At 32.2% G+C, this 21,785-nt stretch overlaps 1 protein-coding gene and 1 pseudogene across 6 annotated transcripts; both read left to right on the forward strand.

Annotated features, from left to right (window-relative positions):
* The first annotated feature begins 6,578 nt into the window (after positions 1–6,578).
* Positions 6,579–15,319, forward strand: LOC123909059 (pentatricopeptide repeat-containing protein At1g66345, mitochondrial). Of its 6 annotated transcripts, XM_045959837.1 has the most exons (7): positions 6,579–8,650; positions 8,789–8,890; positions 8,999–9,193; positions 11,379–11,461; positions 11,884–12,396; positions 12,526–12,751; positions 12,835–12,927. In XM_045959837.1, the coding sequence occupies exon 1, from the start codon at positions 7,008–7,010 to the stop codon at positions 8,634–8,636; it is 1,629 nt and encodes a 542-aa protein (XP_045815793.1). In that variant the 5' UTR covers positions 6,579–7,007; the 3' UTR covers positions 8,637–8,650; positions 8,789–8,890; positions 8,999–9,193; positions 11,379–11,461; positions 11,884–12,396; positions 12,526–12,751; positions 12,835–12,927. The 6 variants fall into 6 exon arrangements, with proteins under 6 accessions (XP_045815793.1, XP_045815806.1, XP_045815827.1 ...); XM_045959850.1 differs by lacking the exons at positions 11,884–12,396; positions 12,526–12,751; positions 12,835–12,927 and adding exons at positions 13,469–13,819; positions 13,899–14,263; XM_045959871.1 differs by lacking the exon at positions 8,789–8,890.
* A 1,267-nt stretch (positions 15,320–16,586) lies between these two features.
* LOC123909103 lies at positions 16,587–19,843 on the forward strand (annotated as a pseudogene).
* Positions 19,844–21,785: the final 1,942 nt, after the last annotated feature.

A 21,785-nucleotide genomic window follows, 5' to 3' on the forward strand; every position in this document is an offset into this window, starting at 1 on the left:
TTGTTGCAGTTTTTTATTTTTCCTTCTTTCAGATCTATATGCACACATTCTTTTGGTGGATTGATTTAAATTCCAACGGTAATTTGGGAAATATGCAAATAATTTTTGTCAATTTGGGTCTTGTGTTGAACTTGCAGAACTTGAACAAAATTTGGGTGTTCCCAAGGAGACATTGCAGAACGAAGAGACATGTTCTTGTTTGAATAAGGAAGATGAATAGTTAAAATAAATAATTAATATAAAATAAATGATAAAGATAAAACAAATTGCTTCCTTTAAAATGAATCGGTTGCAGGTTATTTAACAAAATAAGTGAATGACATATCATATTATTGTTGGAGTGTGTTAAAGGAGTGTGTAAAAGAGTCTGACACTAGCATTGCTCCTTTGTTAATCAACTTGTCTCAAAACAAAATTTATTTATACTATCTTCCATAAGGAATCAATCACATCACATCGAGAAAAATAAAAATAAATATGAGTGAAGGCAAAACAAAGAGAATGAGCGTTATTAGTCTAGGGGAAGATTTGGAGGAAGAAATATTGGTTAGATTGCCTGCAAAGTCACTCATGCGTTTTAAATGTGTTCAAAAATCTTGGAATAATCTTTTCAAGACTCCTACCTTTGTTATTAGAAACATGCATATACATATGTCTAACGATGATTCCCACTGTTTCATTATCACTAGCCAGCAGACTAAACAAACCTGCCCAAAAAACCATAACCACAGTGTTACGTACATTGACAAGGAAACAAAATCAACTTGCTTAGAAACTTATTTAATACTCCCTCTTAAGTCAAAGGATCTTGCTAAACACCGTCCCCGGGGCACTCTTTAAGCATTCTATTTAAAGAAATAATTTACTCAAAAAGTGGAACATTTCAATTTTCGAGGCGTTGACTTCACACATTTCCATAAAATTTTAACAAAAACTTACTATTTAAGATGCTTAAAGAGTGCCTCAGGGGCACCGTTTAGCATTTTCCTAACTCAAATATAATAAGAAAAAAAAAACACTTCACTACAAGATAAATGATATTCAGCAGCAACAAAAGTCCTTGGCAAAGTTCTTAAGTTGTTGGCAAAGTTGCTTTTCCCAGCAAATAAAAAGTCGTTGCATATCGTTGCGATAAGTGCCGTTGCAAAAAGTTTTGCAACAACATTTAGTGTCGCTGCCGTTGCTTATGATTTCACAACAACAATTATCGTTGCCATTGGAAACATTATTTTGCTCTCATATGCAACATTTCTTAACAATGAAAGTCGCTGCCATATATATCATGTTTTATTTTTCAATCTTGAAATGCAATAATTGATTTTTAAATGATTTTTTTTACGGAATTTTAAATGATATGTTGAATATACAAATTTATTTAAATTAATTATATGTAGTATTTTAAAATTAATTTATAGTCACCAATTTTATTTTTTTAAGAAGATTATAGTCACCAAATTTTATTTTATTTTTTCATGCCATTAGATTAAAAAATGTCAACATCAAGGGGAACCAACCACCATGTACCAAAAATGGGGAACCAACCACCTTCCTCCTTCAACTCGCCATATCTCATCTCCTTCTCCTTAATTTTAACAATTTTGAGATGCTTCTAAAAAAATCTTTAGATGCTAATATTGGATTGTTACTTGTTAGGTAATGTTAATGAACATCTTCTTTTTTTTTTTCCTCAACTTCCTTTTCAACTTGACACCTACAATGATGTTGTTGCAAAAAAAAGAAATAAACAATTATTTATATAATGAATTCTACAAGTAATTAGTTGAAGATAAAAAAAAAGTTCAATTTGCAAACCTTAAGAATTTTACCAGCATAACATGGATGTAGATATAAAGAGAAATATAAAGTGTTGAATCATGTCATAGAAGAAATACACATGCTTGAAGGTGTGCAATTAATAAATCAATCGATTAGCACCATTGTAGAGATGACTACTTTTGTTGCTCAGTTTTTGTTGTTCATTGTCAAAAATAATTTTAGAAGTGAAACAATAGTGATGTGTGGAATTGTCAGTCAATTAATTATTTAAAGATCACTACCACATTCACACCTAACTCATGGATAGATACAGTTACTATCCACTAACTCCACAACTTTCTTTTGAAGAGGCACTACCTATGGAACTAACTTAATGTTCATGCTTATCCAATATTTCATTGACGTGGGATGAAACCATAATAACACAAATCCTTATTTTTTTAATATTAAGAAAATATCTTGCTTTTGTTTTTTCTTGATGAGAGAATTGATCGCTACAAAGGATCAATCTCTTCCTATTTGACAAATCTATGAAAATTAATAATATTATATTTTCTTGTTAAAAAAAATTATATTTGAATCTTAATTTTAAAAACATTAAAAAATAATTTATTTTGTACAATCTATATTAAATTTAAAATAATTTTTTTTATTTCAATTTAAAAAATATATAGCATTGACTAATAATAAATGAAAATTTTATATGTTTTATATTTTACTTGTCTTATTTTATTAGATATGATTTTATTTTTCCTGGCATCAAGTTATGTTTTTTGCAAAAAAATAAAAAAAAATTAGCCGCAATTATATTGTTGTCAAAATTGCATTATTCACAATGACAAATAATGTTGTTGTCAAAAAGTTATATTATTCCCAACGACTTTAATTGTCATTGGGACAAGTCACTTTTGCCAACAATAATGAACTTGTTGAAATTAGTTTTTGCTAATGGCAACGAGTTAAAAATATTGTTGTTACATGTATATATTTACCAACAAGTTTATTGTTGTTAAGAAAAAGTCGCTACAAAATGTCTTAACTCTTGTAGTGCTTCAAATTTTGGACACAAATATAAGCAAAAGTCAACTATTTTTAAACTAATTAATACTACTATTCCTAATATACATTTATTTAATCATTTCACTTTTCAAAAGTTTATGTGATTTCCAAGGCATAAATCATTTTTCAAAGGGTAATATAGTAAAGTTAACTCATGTTTTGCATTAAATCAAGAAAATTAACTACACTTAACTAAATTTATTAAACACCGCGTAAATGATTATTTTTTTCTTATATTTATGTCCGGAGGGAGTACTTCTCTTGTTACTGGATACGCCGACACCAACACTAACACTGACCGCGGTTGATTATTACCTCTTTCCCCGAACATCCCAATACGAATAATCAAATCATATCGTCATTGCAATGGTGTTTTATGTTTAGAATACGATTATTATAACCCTAGCTTAGTTCTTTGGAACCCTACCACTAGAGAGGTACATTTTGTACCTACGCCTCCTACCACATCCATTACTCATCCGGAATTTATGATTGGCTTTCTTGGTTCATGAATATGTACAAAGCATAGCTCCCTTGTCGCCATAGTTTTTTTTTTAAAGAACAAGGATATTATTCAACATATTTCACAAACATGTTTCACCGTGTTGGATATTTTTCATGCTTTTTTTGTTAGAAAATTCACATGTGAATAAGTGAAGTATTCAAGATTCGAAATAAGTAGAGTGTTCGGGACTCGAATCCCGACTCTTGCACATAAAGTGCGATGTCCCAACCAACCGAACTAAGCTCATGGGACATTTTTTATGCATTTTATTTTGATCCAATTTAATATTTTAAGTATGGTTTCAAATTATTTTTACTATTTAATTAATTAAATTTGAAATTGGTTTTGTTGAGTTTTTCTAAAGTAGTTTAGGTCTCATTTGGATAAACTTTTTTTTTGAGATTACATGAAGCAATTTATGCAAATAAATAAGCTTTATGCGAAACAACTCTAATTAATAAACAATCATAAAAAAAAACTTATCATACATTATTTCTACTTGCACCTAATTAATACTACTAGCTTTTATTCTTGGAACTTATTCTTAATTTGTACATCACCAAATACTTTTAACAATATTTACGTTCAATGACATATTACCCTACTTTTGCGGTGATAAATCAAAACTCGCCTACTTTGCAGTTGGGTAAAAATCTATTTATCCTATTTATTTTTTAGTAATACATGTAATATGTATAAAACATTGGATGAACATAAATTCATTTTAATAGTATTGTAAATAGTTAGAGGATAAATTTTTTTTAGTATCATTAATATACTCCGTAAGTTTGCACAATTGTCTTTTATTTTTACGACCGTATGCAAAAAAAGATGAAAGTAAAGAAACAAAGAAAAATGCAAACGAAAGTATGAAAAAATAAATAAGAGATCAACGAAATAATGATGCACGTAGTATTACCTGAAAAATTAAGGAGATGAATTATAATATATTTATGGTATTAATTATCATATTATGCATGTAATAATTGGTTGTGTGTATTTTTTGTGATTAATATGCATGACTCAAAGAGTCATATTTTGTATACGACAATGAAAAAATTGTATATGATTTATTAATATTAAAATTTTATTTTTATTTTATTTTAATTTCATAATTAATTGGCGGTGTCATGCATGTAATTGTTTGATGGTGTTCTTGATGATTCATATGAGTATGACTTTAAGAGTCATATTTAACACATGAAAATGAAGAAAAACAAATTGTGTTATGCATCTAATATTAAAAAAAAGAATGTTATGATATATTATTATTTTTTCATAATTTCTTTAATTATAATTTGTAACATTTAAAGTATGACGTTTTATAACATTAACTTGGATATTGTCAGTTTGTTTGCAGATTTTTTTTAGCAATATTGAATTTGTGTTTGAACCTGATACTCTATCAATTTGAATGAATAAATATTTTTTATTGTATTTAAAAATACATAAATACTAGAAAAAATTGTCATTAATTGATACTAGTGGTGAAAGATTTAGGTAGTAAACATGAAGTCTTAGGTTCAATCCTCATTGCTAACATTGTAAACCAAGAAAAAATTGTCATTAATAAATATACAAAAATATGAATAAATAATAACAAAAATTTCAAGATAATATTTTGTCATTAATAATAGCAAGGAATACATCCAACGAAAAAGTGTTGTAAACCGATTAAAGTATTTGAACAAAACCAAACTAAGCCAAATAGTTTGGTTCAATTTTATTTTTGAAAAATACCAAAAATTAAACCAATCAAAAGTTTATTAATTCGGACATTGAATTCATCAAAAACTCATGAAAATATGTCCAATTACACCCTTAATGACAAGTGTCTCTCCTTTATGTGGTTGAAGACGACGAGTATTACGTTAACTTCGAACTACCATAGCTGATGGTCTAGTCCATTGTTGTGCTTGGGCCTTGTATAATTTGTTTGAGATTGCATTTCTTTGACTCTATTGTAAACTTTTTTAGTCTACCTCGGTACGTCTTGTGCTGGGGAGACTGCTTGTGTTAATATATTTTATTTTGGCTTCTTCAAAAAAAAATCTATACTAATACTAATACGAGTAATATATAAAGGACTAGTTAAATTTTGGTGTAGTTCTTTTTTTTAAATTCCCACCATACTTTTAACAATTTTTATTTTTAAACTCTTCTTAACTTCTACATTTTTTTCCTTCATAACTTCTATCTTAATAACTTTTTCTCTAAAACAAAAAATATTTTCTATACTTTTTTGTTTTCCTCAAACCATTCACGTTTCATAAAATCGGATTACACATACGAATACGAGAGCATGAAACATGCCGGTCTCACCATTGGTTAAAAAATAAAACAAAAAGTTGCATTTAGGATTTAGAACTTAGAAGGGAATGCATAAGAACAAAAACAAATGTTCAAAACACAATTATCTAACAAATACTTTCTATGTTCCTTAATATAAGAAAAAAAATAATTTTTTAAATACATTAAAAAATTAATGTATCAATTTTTTAAGGGTAAATAGGGTTTTACTCCCTGTAAAATATGCGAAGTTTACTTTACCCCCTGCAAAATAATTTTTTTGGATTCCCCCCTATAAAATGAAGATTATATGTTAAACCCCCTGATTGCACAACAAGGCATATGACATGGCAGAATCTTGACGTGGCACGCATATGTGGAATTTATTATTATTTTTATTTATTATTTATGCCATGTCAGTTAATAGGTGTAATTTTTTTTAAACTAAACTTAAAAAATTAATAAAATCATAAAAACAAACCTAGACTTTTTTTTCCTTAAACAAAACTTAAAAAACTCATAAATCTTAATCTTCAACAACTCTCTTTGCACCCCAAAATTTCAAATTGATGAACCCTAAATCTTCGTCTTCAACAACAATTATCTTCCTCAAACTCATTCCAATAAACCATTCCCATAAATTCATCAAACCCATATTATTATTACTCCCTCCGGTCCTTATTATAAGAAACACTTTGACAAAATCACACAGACCAAGGAAGGTAAATTTTTTCATTAATAATTCTAACATTTTATGTTATATTCCAAAACTAACCTTTGACTAGCATGGAAAATAGACTTCTCTAATTAATGCACTAACATTATAATGAATTATTTGATTGTATTTAATAAGGGTACAAATGGAATTGTGTCAAAGTGTTTCTTATAAAAAGGACCAAATAAAAATTCCAAAGTGTTTCTTATAAAAAGGACCGGAGGGAGTATTTTTGAAATCATCAAAATTTTATTAGATGGAACATAGAAATCCACTAGAATCTCTCATCATCAAATTCCCTTTAATCAAATTCTCAATCTCCACTTTCTCATTAATATCCTCAACAACATCATTCCCTTTAATCAATTTCATCACCATCACGTAGTGAAAAAAAAAAGAAAGAAAAAACTCATCACCATCACCAACAAAGCAAACAGATCGCAAGGTGAAAAGGCTCCTCGGAAGCATATAGCAACAAAGGCTGCTCGTAAATCAACTCAGGCAAACGGCGGAGTAAAAAAGGCACACAGATTCAGATCCGAAAGATAATTTTTTACGACAGAACAGAAATTTCACGAACAAGGCGTTCAATTGAAGTTACTACAGGTTCGTTCCATTGAAGTTATTCAATCTTTTTTTCTTAAGAGAACACACAGAACAGAAATGAGTTTCCGTTCCAAACCACTGAAGCTCTTAACCAGATTCATTTTCCCCAAACACCTCTCACACACAACCTTCAACTCATCAACACCAAATCACAACATTGTCACTTTAATATCCGATTCATTTAGAACAAAACAAAATTGGGACACAATAACAAAAAAATTCACTTCCATCAAATTAACCCCATCATTAGTTGAACAAATCTTACTACAATTTAAAAACCCAATCGATGCAAAAAAGGCATTAAGTTTCTTTCACTGGTCCACTAAAACGCACCGTTTTAAACACACACTTCAAGCTTACACCATAACCATCAATCTCTTACTCCACGCAAATTTAATAACCGACGCTAAAGCATTACTCGAATCCCTAGCAAATCAAAACCCCCAAACCGATACGGTTCCTGCAGTTATCGATTCATTCATAAACATAAACTCCGGTTCTCATTGTCACTCTCAGGTTTTCGATTTGTTAATTAAAACCTACGCTAAAGCGAGATTAACAGACGTTGCTTTTTCCGTTTGCCGTTATGTGGATGAGAACGGTTTCTGTGTCGGTTTATCGAGTTTTAACGCTTTGCTTCATGTTACTGTGAAGTGTAACCGTTTTGAAACGGTTTGGGAGGTTTATGGTTATATGATTGAGAAAAGAGTTTACCCTAATTCTGTTACATTGAGGATTTTGACTGATGCTCTTTGTAAAGAGGGGTTGTTACAAAGGAATGTTGATGCGGTGGATCGAATTATCGGGAAACGAAATTCGCATTCGCCTTCGGTTATTGTTAATTCGAGTTTGATATTTAGGATGTTGGAAAAGGGGGAGGGAGAAGGTGAGTTGGTTAAGTTAGTTACATTGTTGAAGAGATTGTTGCAGAAGAATTTGATTGGTGATTCGGTTGCGTACTCGTTGATTGTTCATGTTAAAGTTAGGTTAGGTGATCTGGGTTATGTTTTTGAGATGTATAATGAGATGGTGAGAAGAGGTTTTAGTGAGAATTCGTTTGTTTATACGTCGTTTATACGAGCGTTTTGTGAGAAGGGACGGGTTGATGAAGCGATTGGATTGATGAGGGAAATGGAAGGGAAAGGGTTGAGGGCTTATGGTGAGACTTATGAATGTGTTATTGTTGGATGTGCGGATTCCGGACTGTTGAAGGAGTGTTGGAGTGTTTTTGAGGAAATGTTGAGTGTTGGGTTTGTTCCTAGTGTTTTGGCGTTTGATAAGATGGCCGAGAAGCTTTGTGTGAATGGGGATGTGGAGAAGGTGAATGAGATTTTGACTGTGTTGTTAGATAAAGGGTTTTTGCCGAGTGATGTTACTTATTCTCACTTGATAGATGGTTATGCACGAAATATTGAGGTTCAGGGAGTTCTTAAGATATATTATGAAATGGAGTATAAGTCTATGTGTCCCGGATTGTCTGTTTATTCGTCAATGATTCAGTGTTTCTGCCGTCTTGGAAAGCTTGAAGATGCGGAGAAGTATTTAAGGATTATGAAAGGTCGGTCGTTGGTTCCAAATGTTACTATATATGACACATTGATCGCTGCTCACATGCAGAAGGGAAATCGTGATAGGGCTCTTCAGCTTCGCAATGAAATGGCTTCATTGGAGTTGCAACATTGTTAGTGTTCCCAAAAGAGGTGAAGATTTTAAGCCTTTCATAAAGAAATACTTGTGTTATTTATGTGAAATTATTGTTCTTTGGTTCTTGTAATGTAAAATACTAAAATGTCAAATCAGTGATATGATATTATACTGAGTTTTTTTTGTTTTCGTAGTTGCTCTGAAAGAACAAAGTGCTTTATGTATCAGAGACAGCAATGTTTGAAACTGTGCATACAGTGTGGATTGAGCTGAAAATTTATATACATCTCGTGTAGGTGCTGCTTGTCAATTATTTTCTGTACTAGTATTTTACTCGGTCGAATTTTTTAGGGAAAATTGCTTAAAAGATTGTGGATAAATTGCTAACATTTGTTTTCATACAGATCAAGAAGCAAGGTTCAGACTTCAGAGGCTGTTGACTTATTGAGTTTGCCACAGCCAAAGAAGCATAGAAAGAAAGCTTTTGCGACTTTGTCTAGTCTGGAATATCATTTTAGAACTGACTGCAAACATTTCAAGACTGTCATATCAGTGGAAGCAATAATGACTTATATACACACTTCTATGATACACTTAAGGTAAGTATTTTGACAATTATGTTTAGTTCTCATTTTCAGTGTTTTCAGTGGAATTCATTGTCTCCAATTAGCATATGAAGTGAATTGTGATGTTATGTTTGGCTCTGGTTTACTCAAATAGATATGTAAACTAGTTAAGAACACTAAATTTTCCTGCCAAGCCAAACAGATAACCTTCTGATGGAGAGAGTTCGAGGAGCCTGCCGGGCCCAATCCTAGAGTGCAGGCAATGCAATCACTCTTAGGAGTGTAGAAAAATATATTATAGTCCATACTGTTAGATACCCATTTTGGGGCTAAGCTCAACAAGTGAGCTGAATAGGGAATTGCTTACATTTGCTTATGTGGCCAATTTGTCAGAGAAGGAACTGTGTATTTAAGGAGAGGGCATTCTAAGGGAAAGGTTCGGAACCTAATAGGTTTAGGAAGAGAGAAATGACTCTTCTCCGAGGAGCTTTTGCTCTGGCTTACAGGAGAGATCATATTGTTGTAATACATTTTCATTTGTTTTCCGATCAATGATATAGTTTATTTCCTTCTTTAAATTTTGGTTCCTAACACATACTTTAGTGGGACTAGGAAGATTATGAAAAAATGGAGCTCCGTAATGACTTTTTTTTTTTGTTTGAACGGCTCCTAGTAATGACTAATGAGAGCCAAGGGGAAGACAAGTACATGGTGAGTTGGCTGAGAAAGGATTAGTGAAAGTTTTCGAGGGCCCTTCTTCCAGAAAGGTTAAGGGGTAGCCAAACTGTCCAATAATTCACAAAGTTCTTAAACTTATTGAGGCATTTGAATTTGATGATGAATATTCCTTGACCAAGATAAAGTAGCATGAAGACTATGAGTCCGGGAGCCTTAGTGAAGAGTTCTTCATTATCCTGCTCAAGAATTTACCTCTTAAGCTTAAGGAGCCAACAAGTTTTTCCTATTCCTTGCTATGTTAGTGCTTTTTATTATTTAGAAAAACCCTTGTTTGATTTAGGTGCAAATATTAATTTAATGTTATTCTGTTCATAAAATATAAATATAAATTTAGGAGTGATATGCACCAGGAATTTTGTAGCCTTTGCACAGCCATACAAATTAACAGAAGTGAAAATAAAATGAGGGAAACAGGGTAAAGAGAGGATGAATACTTGACGGTTGTATTGAGCAAGGGGATCCTAGTCACAAAGTAATAAACAATAGAATTATATTAAAATAACATAGGAAATATTATAAACTTTGTATAGTGATAGGAGTAGGCTTATACAAATACACAAATACAAGTCAAGTTTCACAGTAAAAATAAAACAAAGAAAAGAACGATAATAAAACACATTCTAGACGCTCTCAGAAGAAAGAATTTCCTTGAGATATCACTCTGCTGTGCATCTGGATAGCAGTGGTGCTCGCAGGCGTTGCGAGGCTGTAGGTTGTGTAATTATGTGTCTTTGTCCCTAATATAAAGATTCATTTAAATCGGGGGGGGGGGGGGCTGAGCGAACAAGTTGAAAGGGTGCCTGGCAGGTAGCACTACTAAAAGCTGCACAGATGTGCCAATCATCAACGTTCAGTAACATAAAAACTTCGTCATAGTAATTCAACTTTCTGCATGAGCACATCCCAACCTATATCTGTCTTGTTGTGCAGTCCTTCCATTTTTAACCCTCACTGTCACATTTTTCTCTTAATCTTGACAACTTTTAACAGGAAGTTAATCATTAGATGGTCCAAATTATAAATCCTCTAAGAAACATAGGTAATTAGTAAGTTCTGCACAAGGTAAAAATGTACAAAAGAACTTGCAATTTTGTCTGATCAAAATAATTTTTTTGTGCTCCAAATCTCCTAAGCTTTGATGATAATATCAAATATTAGTCATAAAAGGAAATAATCAATTTCTTTGTGTTTTGAGGAAGATACATGGCATGGAAATCTGCGTTCTTTTAGGGTCTGTTTGGTTCGGGGGTTTTGGAGGGGAGGGGACGTAATATTTTAATTTTTTGTGTTTGGTTCAATTTTTATGAGGGGAGGGGAGGTAAGCAGAATCCCTCCTAAACTCAATTTTTGCTTCCCCCCAAATTGAGGAGATTTGGAGGGGAGGGGAGGGAAGCTTTTTTAAAATTTATTAAACTGACAAAATTATCCTCAATATATTTTAGAATTCCAATATTATCCTTATTACTATTTTTATTATTAGGTCTTTGTTGTCTGTATTGCCTATACTCCTTGTCTACCTCTGTTTGTACCTGTGGTGCCGGTGCTGCCGTTGCTGCTCATCAAGTATGTATCTATTTGTTTTTTATGATCACTTGCGTTTATATATATATGTATATATGTATCATGTTTTCCTGCACATACATATATCTGTTTGTTTTTCTGCGTTATTGCTGTACATACATATATATATATATATGCGTTATTGCTTTTGTGTGTTATTGCTTTTCGCGAGCGTATATGTGACTGTTATTGCTTTTCTCCTTTTCTCTGTTGCTGTACATACATATATATATGATCATTTGCGTTTATATGTATATATATCATATATGTGACTGTACTGTTTTGCTCTTTTTTTGAGAAAAGGATATATATGTATTAAGAATGAGAAATTAAATACATATTACCCTTCAAGCATCTATAATGAAATTTGAACTTTTATATATAGTTTAAATGTTTATTTTTTTAAAAATATTTTATTGAATTAGATGGATCATCAAGAACGAGAAATTGCTATTAATAGATGGTTTGATTTGCGCCGAAGAGCTGTAGCTCAACTTATGTGTGCAATTGTTTATTGTTATGTTCGGATGTCTCGTAAGAGAAAATTAAGTTATAGTATGAGCTCTGAGAGAGAAAGGGTGCGTGAAGAAATAATGTATCGAATTAGTAACTGTGAAACTAGTAGAAATCTATTGAGAATGAGCCCTCAAACTTTTTTAAGGCTATGTGATATGTTAGAAAGAGAGGGGGGTTTACAGGCTACACGATGGTCAAGCGTGGAAGAACAAGTTGCAAAAACAATTTACATATTAACCCATAATGTTAAAAATCGTGAAGTCAAATTTTGGTTTCGGCGTTCGGGCGAGACAATTAGTCGTCATTTCCATCAAGTTTTAAAAGCTATTCTTGAATTGGAAGAAAAATTTATTGTACAACCTGATGGCTCAACGGTCCCTCTGGAAATTTCTAGTAGCTCTAGATTCTACCCATATTTTAAGGTAACCCTTTTTATTAATAAGTTATCTACAATAAAATATAAACAAAACTTGAATAAATTATATATATACATATATATATATATATATATATATATATATATATTGATAAAAAAAATGATATTGTGTCAGGATTGTGTTGGTGCTATAGATGGAACACATATACGAGTCAAAGTATCTGCAAAAGATGCCCCTTGATATCGTGGTAGGAAAGACTATCCAACACAAAATGTTTTAGCAGCGTGTACTTTTGATTTAAAGTTCACGTATGTTCTCGCGGGATGGGAAGGTTCTGCCTCTGACTCGAGAATAATAAAGAATGCACTAACACGAGAAGATAAACTTAAAATTCCTCAAGGTAATATAAGAATCACCATACACCTATAATTATTTATATGATATATTTCAAACTATCACATTTAATATTTACCTTTACTATAGGAAAATATTATCTTGTTGATGCTGGCTTCATGCTGACAAGTGGACTTATTACACCTTATAGAGGAGTTCGGTATCACTTGAAAGAATATTCGGCAAAAAATCCACCCCAAAATTACAAAGAATTGTTTAATCTCTGACATGCATCTTTACGCAATGCAATTGAAAGAGCCTTTGGTGTATTGAAAAAAAGATTTGAGATTATATCTAATTCAACAGAGCCCAATTATGGAGTCAAAGCTAAAAAATTAATCATTTTTGCATGTTGTATTCTTCACAATTATCTAATGAGCGCAGACCCAGATGAAGACCTTATAGCTGAAGTAGATGTTGAACTTGCAAATCAAACTGTATCTCAAGAAAATCATCAAGCTTCAACAAGTGATAGGGACGAAGTTGCTTTGGGTGGGGTTATAAAAAATAGTGTAGCACATGGGATGTGGTTAAATTATGAAAATAATGTTTTTGCCTAAATAGTTTATCAAACTGTATGTTTTATTATTATTATTATGATGTTTGATGTTTTTTGTCAAATTAGTACTGAGTTTATTATTATGATGTTTAGAAAATGATATTGAGACTTCATGTTAAGATATATTTTAATTTTGTTATGTTATTATGATTGATCATTTTATAGCTTATGGCATCGAAAAAGCAATTATCAACCAACAATGGTAACTCTAGGACTTTGAGTTGGACTAGAGTCATGGACGATGCTCTTGTTGATGCTTTCATGCATGAATTTGAAAATGGTAACAAAGTGAATGGTACATTCACATCAACAGCGTATAAACATATTACAGCCGAAATCAGTGTATTATTTGGGGAAAAAATTGACAAGGTGAAGATAAAAAACCGTTGGAAAACTTTGAAAAAAAACTTCACCGAATATTACGACATTTTTAAAGGTGGTATGAGTGGATTTTCTATGAATCCAACTACACAATTATGGGATGCTGAACCAGAAGTTTGGGATGCTCTAATTGCCGTAAGTTTTATAAATCTTGTATTTTGCAATATTTTTATTAATTAATAGTTGTATAACTATTGCGAAACTTATTTTTCAGTCAAAACCAAAAGCGGCATATTGGAGAAATGTCCCACTTCCAAATTATGAGAAGATGGTGACACTTTATGGACCCAACCGAGCTGATGGCGATGAATCTGGGACTTTAAAGGAGACAAGAAAACAAAGTTCGTCGGTCATCGATGAAGACTTTGTTGAAACTATTCAAGACATTGATGGCCATGTTGCTCGAAATGAGGTGAATTTGGAGGGTTTTGATGCTCCTCATTTTGATTTTACTGTACCTGAAACACAATCATCAGACCATTCTCCTATAGCAAGTGGTAGTAAAAAGAAGAAATTGAAAGTGGCTAAGAATAAAGAGTCAAACAATGAAATGATTGAAATGAAAGAGTCAATGAATATGGTTGCTGCTGAGGCACTACGAGAAGGAAATGAAATAATGAGAGAACGTCAAAAATATGATCTGCCTCCAATTTCTGGTGAAGAAACATGGAATTTAATAGAGGGTTGTGGGTGTGAGGCAGCGTCATTGCCTGAGATATATTGTGTTGTCATGAACGATGTTAACAAACTTAGAATGATTCTCCAATGTCCACTTGGAGCACGCAAAGCTGTGATAATGCAACTGGTCATTGGTTCATCTGATTAATCATCCTATAACGGTGCTATGATGTTTATGAATACTTTATTTGCATTTTAATGTGTTTTTTAATATTTGGAACACTTGTTTGAACGTTTACGAATATTTTGGAGGTTGTACGATGTACTTTGTTTGAATATTTTCTTCCGTGTTTTATTGAATCAAAGTTTTGGTTTTAATGTCTATGTAGTGAATTTCTTGGTGTGGTAGTGAGTTTCGTGTATGTGATATTTTTTTTCTTTGAAAAGTATGTGTTATTTGTTTTGATGTAATAATAAAGAGATATTAGTTTTAAAAATATGAGTGTTATAAGATTTTAAGGTAAAAAAGTAAATTGCTTTTAAAATACTTCCTCTCCCCTTGTGAACCAACCATATATTTAATTAAAATACCTCACCTTCCCTCTTTTGAACCAAACACATATGTAATTAAAAATTTTTCCTCCTCTCCCCTTCCCTCTATAAAAATACCTCCCCTCCCCTCCCCCTATTTTGAACCAAACAGGCGTCACAATGAGCAAACAGGTGATCGAGAGAAATAAGGAAAGTACAGGAAACATTTGAAGTAAAATATTTATGCTTGAAGCTTTATTTTGAGATACATGTGGAGTGGAATTCATGTGAAATGTAGCAAGTGAAATTATAGAGATCAAAGAAATTTGCATTGTGAGTGTAAAGTTACACAGACAACCAATCACTTGCCAACACATAAAACAATTACATAACTATCTTTGTCAGTTTTTAATTTAACGTGTTTGCAAATTGTGACTGAAGTCAGTGTAAAAGAAATTTACACTGACAGTGTACAGTCTTTACTCATGAAATTATCATGCATTCAGTCAAGTATCAGTTACAAAGAGAGATTCATGACAAGAGAATGAAGATATTGTTCAAACATAAATATTATATTCAGGACTTAACTAATTAAAAGGGCATAATTCAATATATTCATAGGAGCAAAAGAATCCATATAGTGGATTTGTGTCTTACACATTAAAGAAGTGGTGTCCTTGCACAAAAGTTACTCATTTTATAGCAAAATATTTGCTTAAAAAGTGGAAAGAGAGAAACTACAACACTGCAAGTTTAAAAGGGCTCATGTTTGGTCCCCGTGAGCTAAGCTCAGTTGGTAGGGACATAACACTATATGTGCAGGAGTCCGGGTTTGAACCCGGGACACTCCACCTATTCACCTTTAAGGCGGATTTTCTAGCCACTAGACTACTTGTCAAAAAAAAAAAAGGCTCATGTTTGGTTGTAAGAAACTATTTAAAACGTTGTCAATTTAGGTGTCTCAAAGTGATATTAAAAAAAATAGCAACCCTGATAGAAATATTGTGCAAGATAGAAGCTTCAGTTGGAAATATCCATTTTTCAATATTAAACGTTGCAGAAAATTCAAAAGGGAAGAACATTCAACTGGTACATATCTTGAAGTCAATATCCTACTTGAAAGAAATGCCACAACTCTTCAAAATAAATGTCTTAGATACATGCACATTTACAATCGTGTGTGTATATATATAAACAATTGACAAGCACTGTTTTCCAACCAGTGATAAGACTTTAAATTTTGTTTTTTAATCATTATCCAATATAATAAATTATATAATTTTTTTTTGGTTTTACTTTTAACCCTAGAGATCCGGGGATCCGATAATTCAGAGTTCGGTCACGAGGTAAGTAATGCCCGGCCAAGACCACCAAGAATTGAACTCGGGTTCTTTCAAAAGATTCGTCTTAAGGGGAGCTAATTAATCACTTGAGTTCAATGTCTTAGTTAAAATATATATACAATTTACTAATATTGTCTTTGCAACTTTTTAGCAAATTCATTAATTCTTTTTAAAACCATGGTTTTCAATATTTTTTTTTAATATTGTTAATATTTTAAAAATATATTATACATATATTTATAAACATCACTTACAATTTGTGTTTTTTGTGTATAATATTAATGTCACTATCCAAAGAGTCAAAGTCAGTACCTAGTACCTACACAATAATATTCAAACATATAATTCATCACCATTGATTATTCTAGACTCTAGTGATTGTTACGTTTAATTATATTATGGATGCATTATCTTCATCTATCTATATATATAAAGAACACCAAAACCGAAAAACGTGCAAAACTCATTACTGAACAAGAAAATCAAACACTTGTTAAAATGAGTTCCAGCTCCAAACAAACTCAGCTTCTAGCCGGGGTTGAAAAAGTCGACGGTGCTTACCTCTCTGCGTTGATATTATGTTTTAGTCGCGTTTTTCCGGCGATCCTAAATGCGGCCGTTGATCTGAATTTGTTTGATATCATAGCTAAGTTACAAAGTTCAAGTGGTAATAATTCTAGTTTCTCTGCTTCTGAAATTGCTTCTCAACTTCCAAATCAACACCCTGAATTGGCTGAGAGGCTTGAACGCATGTTGACTGTGCTGGCTAGCTATTCTCTTCTTGATTGTTCAATCCGTAGGAATGAAGATGGTAAGAGAGAAAGAGTTTTTGGTCTCTCTTCAATTGGTCAATACTTTGCATATGATAAAGATGGAGGCTCTTTGGGTCCACTCTCAACATTAGTGCATCGTGGATATAATGGTGTTTGGTAATTAAACATTATTTATTGATTAAATGACTTTTTTATTTGAGAAATATTAATTTGACAAACATTTGAGACAACTGAGTTGATAATTCTTTCATGCAAAAAGTCATTTTAATTTTCTTAATAATTTTTTTACTTGTCTGTGTCAATACCCACACTGTCTTGTATTTTTGGTTGTCCCAAAAGTTGTCAAAAAATAATTGTTCAAATAACATAACTCGTATTTTTGATTATTACTATTGTCATATTTAAGTTGTGTGGGATTCTCAAGAAAATAATTAGCTGTATTGATTTTAATGTGGTTAGGATTGTCTCATGTCATATGAGAGTTCGGTCTGACCCTTAATTTGTTAGGTGAGAGAAAGAAGAATATATAGATTTCAATTAAAAAATTGGAATTAATGAGAATAAGGGTTGTGATCTTACACTTGAGAAAAAAATAGGAAAACTAACAGGAGAGGAAGCCTAGTTTCAATAGGGAGTTGGTGTTAATTGGTTGGAAGCCTCTGCCAGTTTGTTGGGTTAAATTGAACTCAGACGGCTCGTAAACATGATGGGAGTGCTGGACTGCTGGTTGTGGTGGAATAATTAGGGGAAGTGATGGTGAGTGGTTGGGAGGGATTGCAAGAAACCTTGGTATGTGTAGTCTGCATGTGGCTGAGTTATGGGGTGTTTTTTAAGGGTTGAGGCTTGCTAGAAGGTTGGGTTTTGTAGCCGTCGAGTTAAATGTCGATTCTCTTGTAGTGGCTAATGTTCTTAATAGTAATAATTATGGGGGTCCTATGGGTCGAGCACTGGTAGTTAAAATTCGATCTTTGTTAGCAATGGATTGGGAGGTGGTCGTGAAGCATGCCTATAGGGAAGCCAATCAGTTACGGATGCGTTAGCTAACTATGGAACTGATTTGGAGGATAACTTTTGTTATTATGAGTCCTGTCCGGCTCATCTTAGTCACTTTCTTGCAGCTGATGTTTTGGGGATCTCTGTGCCCCGTCTAATTGTCGTTTAATTTCTTTTTTCTCAGGCTTTAGCCCTCTTTGCAATAAAAAAAATAATGAAAGGAATTACTGAAAATATAAAATCTGAATTAAACAGAGTGTTTTGCAAATTTGATTATATTTTAGACTATCAAACATAAAGTAATTTTGTTTTTATTTAAGACCTAGTTTCAATATGATTGTGTTATTGCTTTTTTCAGGTATGATGTAAAAGATGCAATTATAAACCCTAACAACAATGACCATTTTAATAAAGTTCATGGATCACCTGCTTATCAATATTTAGAGAAAAATCAAGAGCTAAATCAAATTTTTAACAAAGCAATGGCTCATTCTGGTCCATTAGAAATGAAAAGGGTCCTTACATTATATAAAGGATTTGAGGGTGTCTCAACATTGGTTGATGTAGGAGGTGGAGTAGGGAATGCTTTGAAACAAATTATATCAGAATATCCTTCAATTAAAGGTATCAATTTTGATTTGCCTCAAGTGATTCAAGATGCACAACCTCATCCAGGTAAGATATATATTCTCCCCATTTTATAGATATCATACATTAATTTTTAATGAATTGAATAACTATGATATGCTAGATAGAATGGAATATCATTGTTTAGCCCAAATTATTTATTAGGAAATCCACATTATTTTTGCTTGAAGGTATAGAGCATGTTGAAGGAAATATGTTTGAAAGTGTTCCAACCGGTGATGCCATCTTACTAAAGGTCAGTGAGTACATTAGAGAGTTCATATTTAAATTTAAACTAACTATGTGAAAAGAAAAAAAAATCTTATTTAGAGACCACATTTTCGGCCGCTAATAAATCGGTCTTTAAATTGATCTCTAAAATACTTTAGTAACTGATTTAGAGACCAATATAGATTTGTCCGGTAAGACCTAGCTCAATTGATAATGTTAATATTGTTAGACTGAATACCTTCACTCAGAACCTTGCAGTTGTGTGAGTTTCAGTAGTATTTGTCACTTTGTCTACGGATAAAAAAAGAAAATAATATGTATTTAGTCAATAATTTTAAAGATTTGATCTCTAAATCAGTTTCTGTTGTGACCGATTATTTTAGGTCTTTAAACTAGTCACTAAATAAAGAGTTTGTAATATAATAGATTAGTGAATAAATAAGCATTGCCATTGATGTAACTTATAAAATATGTCCTAACCACATTTATTTACTTTTTTCTGTTCATTTTAGCTTGTATGTCACAATTGGGCAGATGAAGAATGTGTGAAGTTTTTAAGAAATTGTCACAAAGCTTTGCCAAAACATGGAAAGGTGATTGTTTTGGACTATATAATTCCAGAGGCCCCAAACCCAAGCAATATCTCTAAGCATGCTTGTGCTATTGACAATCTCATGTTTTTAATACATGGTGGAAAGGAAAGAACTGAAAATGAATTTCAGCACTTGTGCATGAGCTCTGGATTTTCCAAATTTCATATTGCTTGCAGTGATATCTCAGCTATGTCTGGAGTGATGGAATTCTATAAATAAATATTACTGAGTAGTATTAAGTAAGTGATTGAATTCAAATGATATGAATTCTTGACCACAATGTATTTACCTTGGATCGAATTCCGAATTAGTATAGAGACCAAAGCCCCATTCTCTAGAAAGTTAACAATAAATTACTGAGCATTTTATTTGGATTTTCAATACTGTGTAACTTTGTAATTAATGTAGCAATGCATAAAGAGAATTATGCACTCTAGTTTTCTTTGGTTAGATCTTGTGTTCATTCTCGTATCCACAAAAATCGTGCCAAAACTACTAGTTTCGCTTAGGAATTTAGAAAGTAACGATGTTTGCATTCGTTTTGTTTGTTTTGAGAGAGTTTGACAATTAAAAGTAAATGATAAGTAAATAACAATTAAATAAAGGACAATAAAGTAAAAGGGTGTGCGAGTAGATGAGCACGGGGTGGTTAAGTGTTTCGAATCCATCCCTTATTACTGCTTGGTAACTGGCGTTATACTTGCCTCACTATTCATTATTCATCAGACGGATTAATTTCTACTTGATAAGTTCAGTGCAACCATTCCTTACCCTTTTGCAACTGAAGAAAGTTTAGTTAACCGCTGGTAGTGTCCCCTTTGTTTGTCACGTTTTCTACCTTTTACAAGTTGTCACGTGTTTTTCTACCTTTGTTTGATTAATCTTAATCATGCAGAATTTAACTATGTGTAATTCCTAATCCTATACTGAATTTAATGGTCTCATATAGGTTGGTTGAATTGTCTTTAGGTTCGGGCCTATTAGTCTGTTGTCACGGTATCAGCTAATTCCTGTGAGTTCGTTCTATAATTTGATCAAGATTTAGAACAAAGCATTAAAACAAGACAACTATAGTGAATAACAAAATAACAATTGAATATAATTTTTTTCAAACCAAATTACATGTCTCAAGCATTCATATGAGAGTTCTTCTACTAGACCTAACCTAGAAAATTAAATTACAAAGACAATAAAGAGAAAAGAACATTAAGCCCTCGGAGTTCCTAAACCCTCCTTGTCTCCTTAGAGTTCTCCTAACTCTTGCTTGGAACTTTAAGTATTGGAACAGTTCTCAATATTTTGGAATGAATAATTGTGAAGGAGGAAGACTCCATTTATAGTTTTTCAGTGGATTTGGGCTTTTTCCATTGTGCTCATCGCACACATCGTGGGTACGATGACTCACAAAAATTCACATCGTGGCCACGATGGATTTCATCGTGCTACGATGATTTGATTTGTTACAGATTTTCATCGATTTAATCTGCCTTTCTCATCTTGCTGCGATGGCCCTCACCGTTGGTACGATGAATTTGCATTTTTCTTCCTTTTTTTTTGCCCCTTTTTGGTACTTTTTTCATTTTCCTTGCTTCTTGGCCAAGTAACTTCGTTTCTCTAGGTATTTGCTTGCATTTGGTCTTCAATTGCTAGTAAAACTACTAAAAACTATCCTAAAAATCATATAAATTCCTATCATCAGCGGGCTAAAATGCAGCATTGATGTGGCTTTCGTTAGTGGATCTAGGAAGACCTCATTTAGATTGTGCTTTCAGGATAGTAGTGGTCAGTTCATCGCTGGTATATATGACACAATGACAACAAACTGTGCCTTCAACTTTAGAAGGAGAAGCACGAGCTTTACTTTTAGCTATGAAAAAAGCTAGTCATAGAGCATTGGATCGAGTTCAATTTGAAAGTGATTCGAAGTTGTTGGTTGATGTTATTCACATGAAGTGTAGAGGTAATTCAGAGTTTCTTTCAATCGTTAATGATATTGTTATATGGCAAATGCTAAATAGTGCCCCCGGACACTCTTTAAGCCCTTAAATAGTAAGTTTTTTATAGAATTTTTATCTGAATGCGTAAAGTCAACGCATTGGAAATTGTAGTGTTTAACTTTTTGAATAAAAAATTTCTTTAAATGGAATGCTTAAAGAGTGTCCCGGGGACACTCGTTAGCAAGACCCAAAGTTATATTGGATAGTTATCTCAAGTGTGATATTGTTAAAGATATATATATTAAACACGTGCGCATGACTATTCAAGTACCAACATCTACTATATAAGAAAAGAAAGTACAAATGAAATTCCTAATTTGCCCCTTTTCATTTTTTGACACATAATCAATTCAGGGTTATTTTGTGTCTTTATTAAAAAAAGTTAGTAGAAAAAT

Source organism: Trifolium pratense, linkage group LG1, assembly GCF_020283565.1.
Source record: "Trifolium pratense cultivar HEN17-A07 linkage group LG1, ARS_RC_1.1, whole genome shotgun sequence".
NCBI classification, from domain to species: domain Eukaryota; kingdom Viridiplantae; phylum Streptophyta; class Magnoliopsida; order Fabales; family Fabaceae; genus Trifolium; species Trifolium pratense.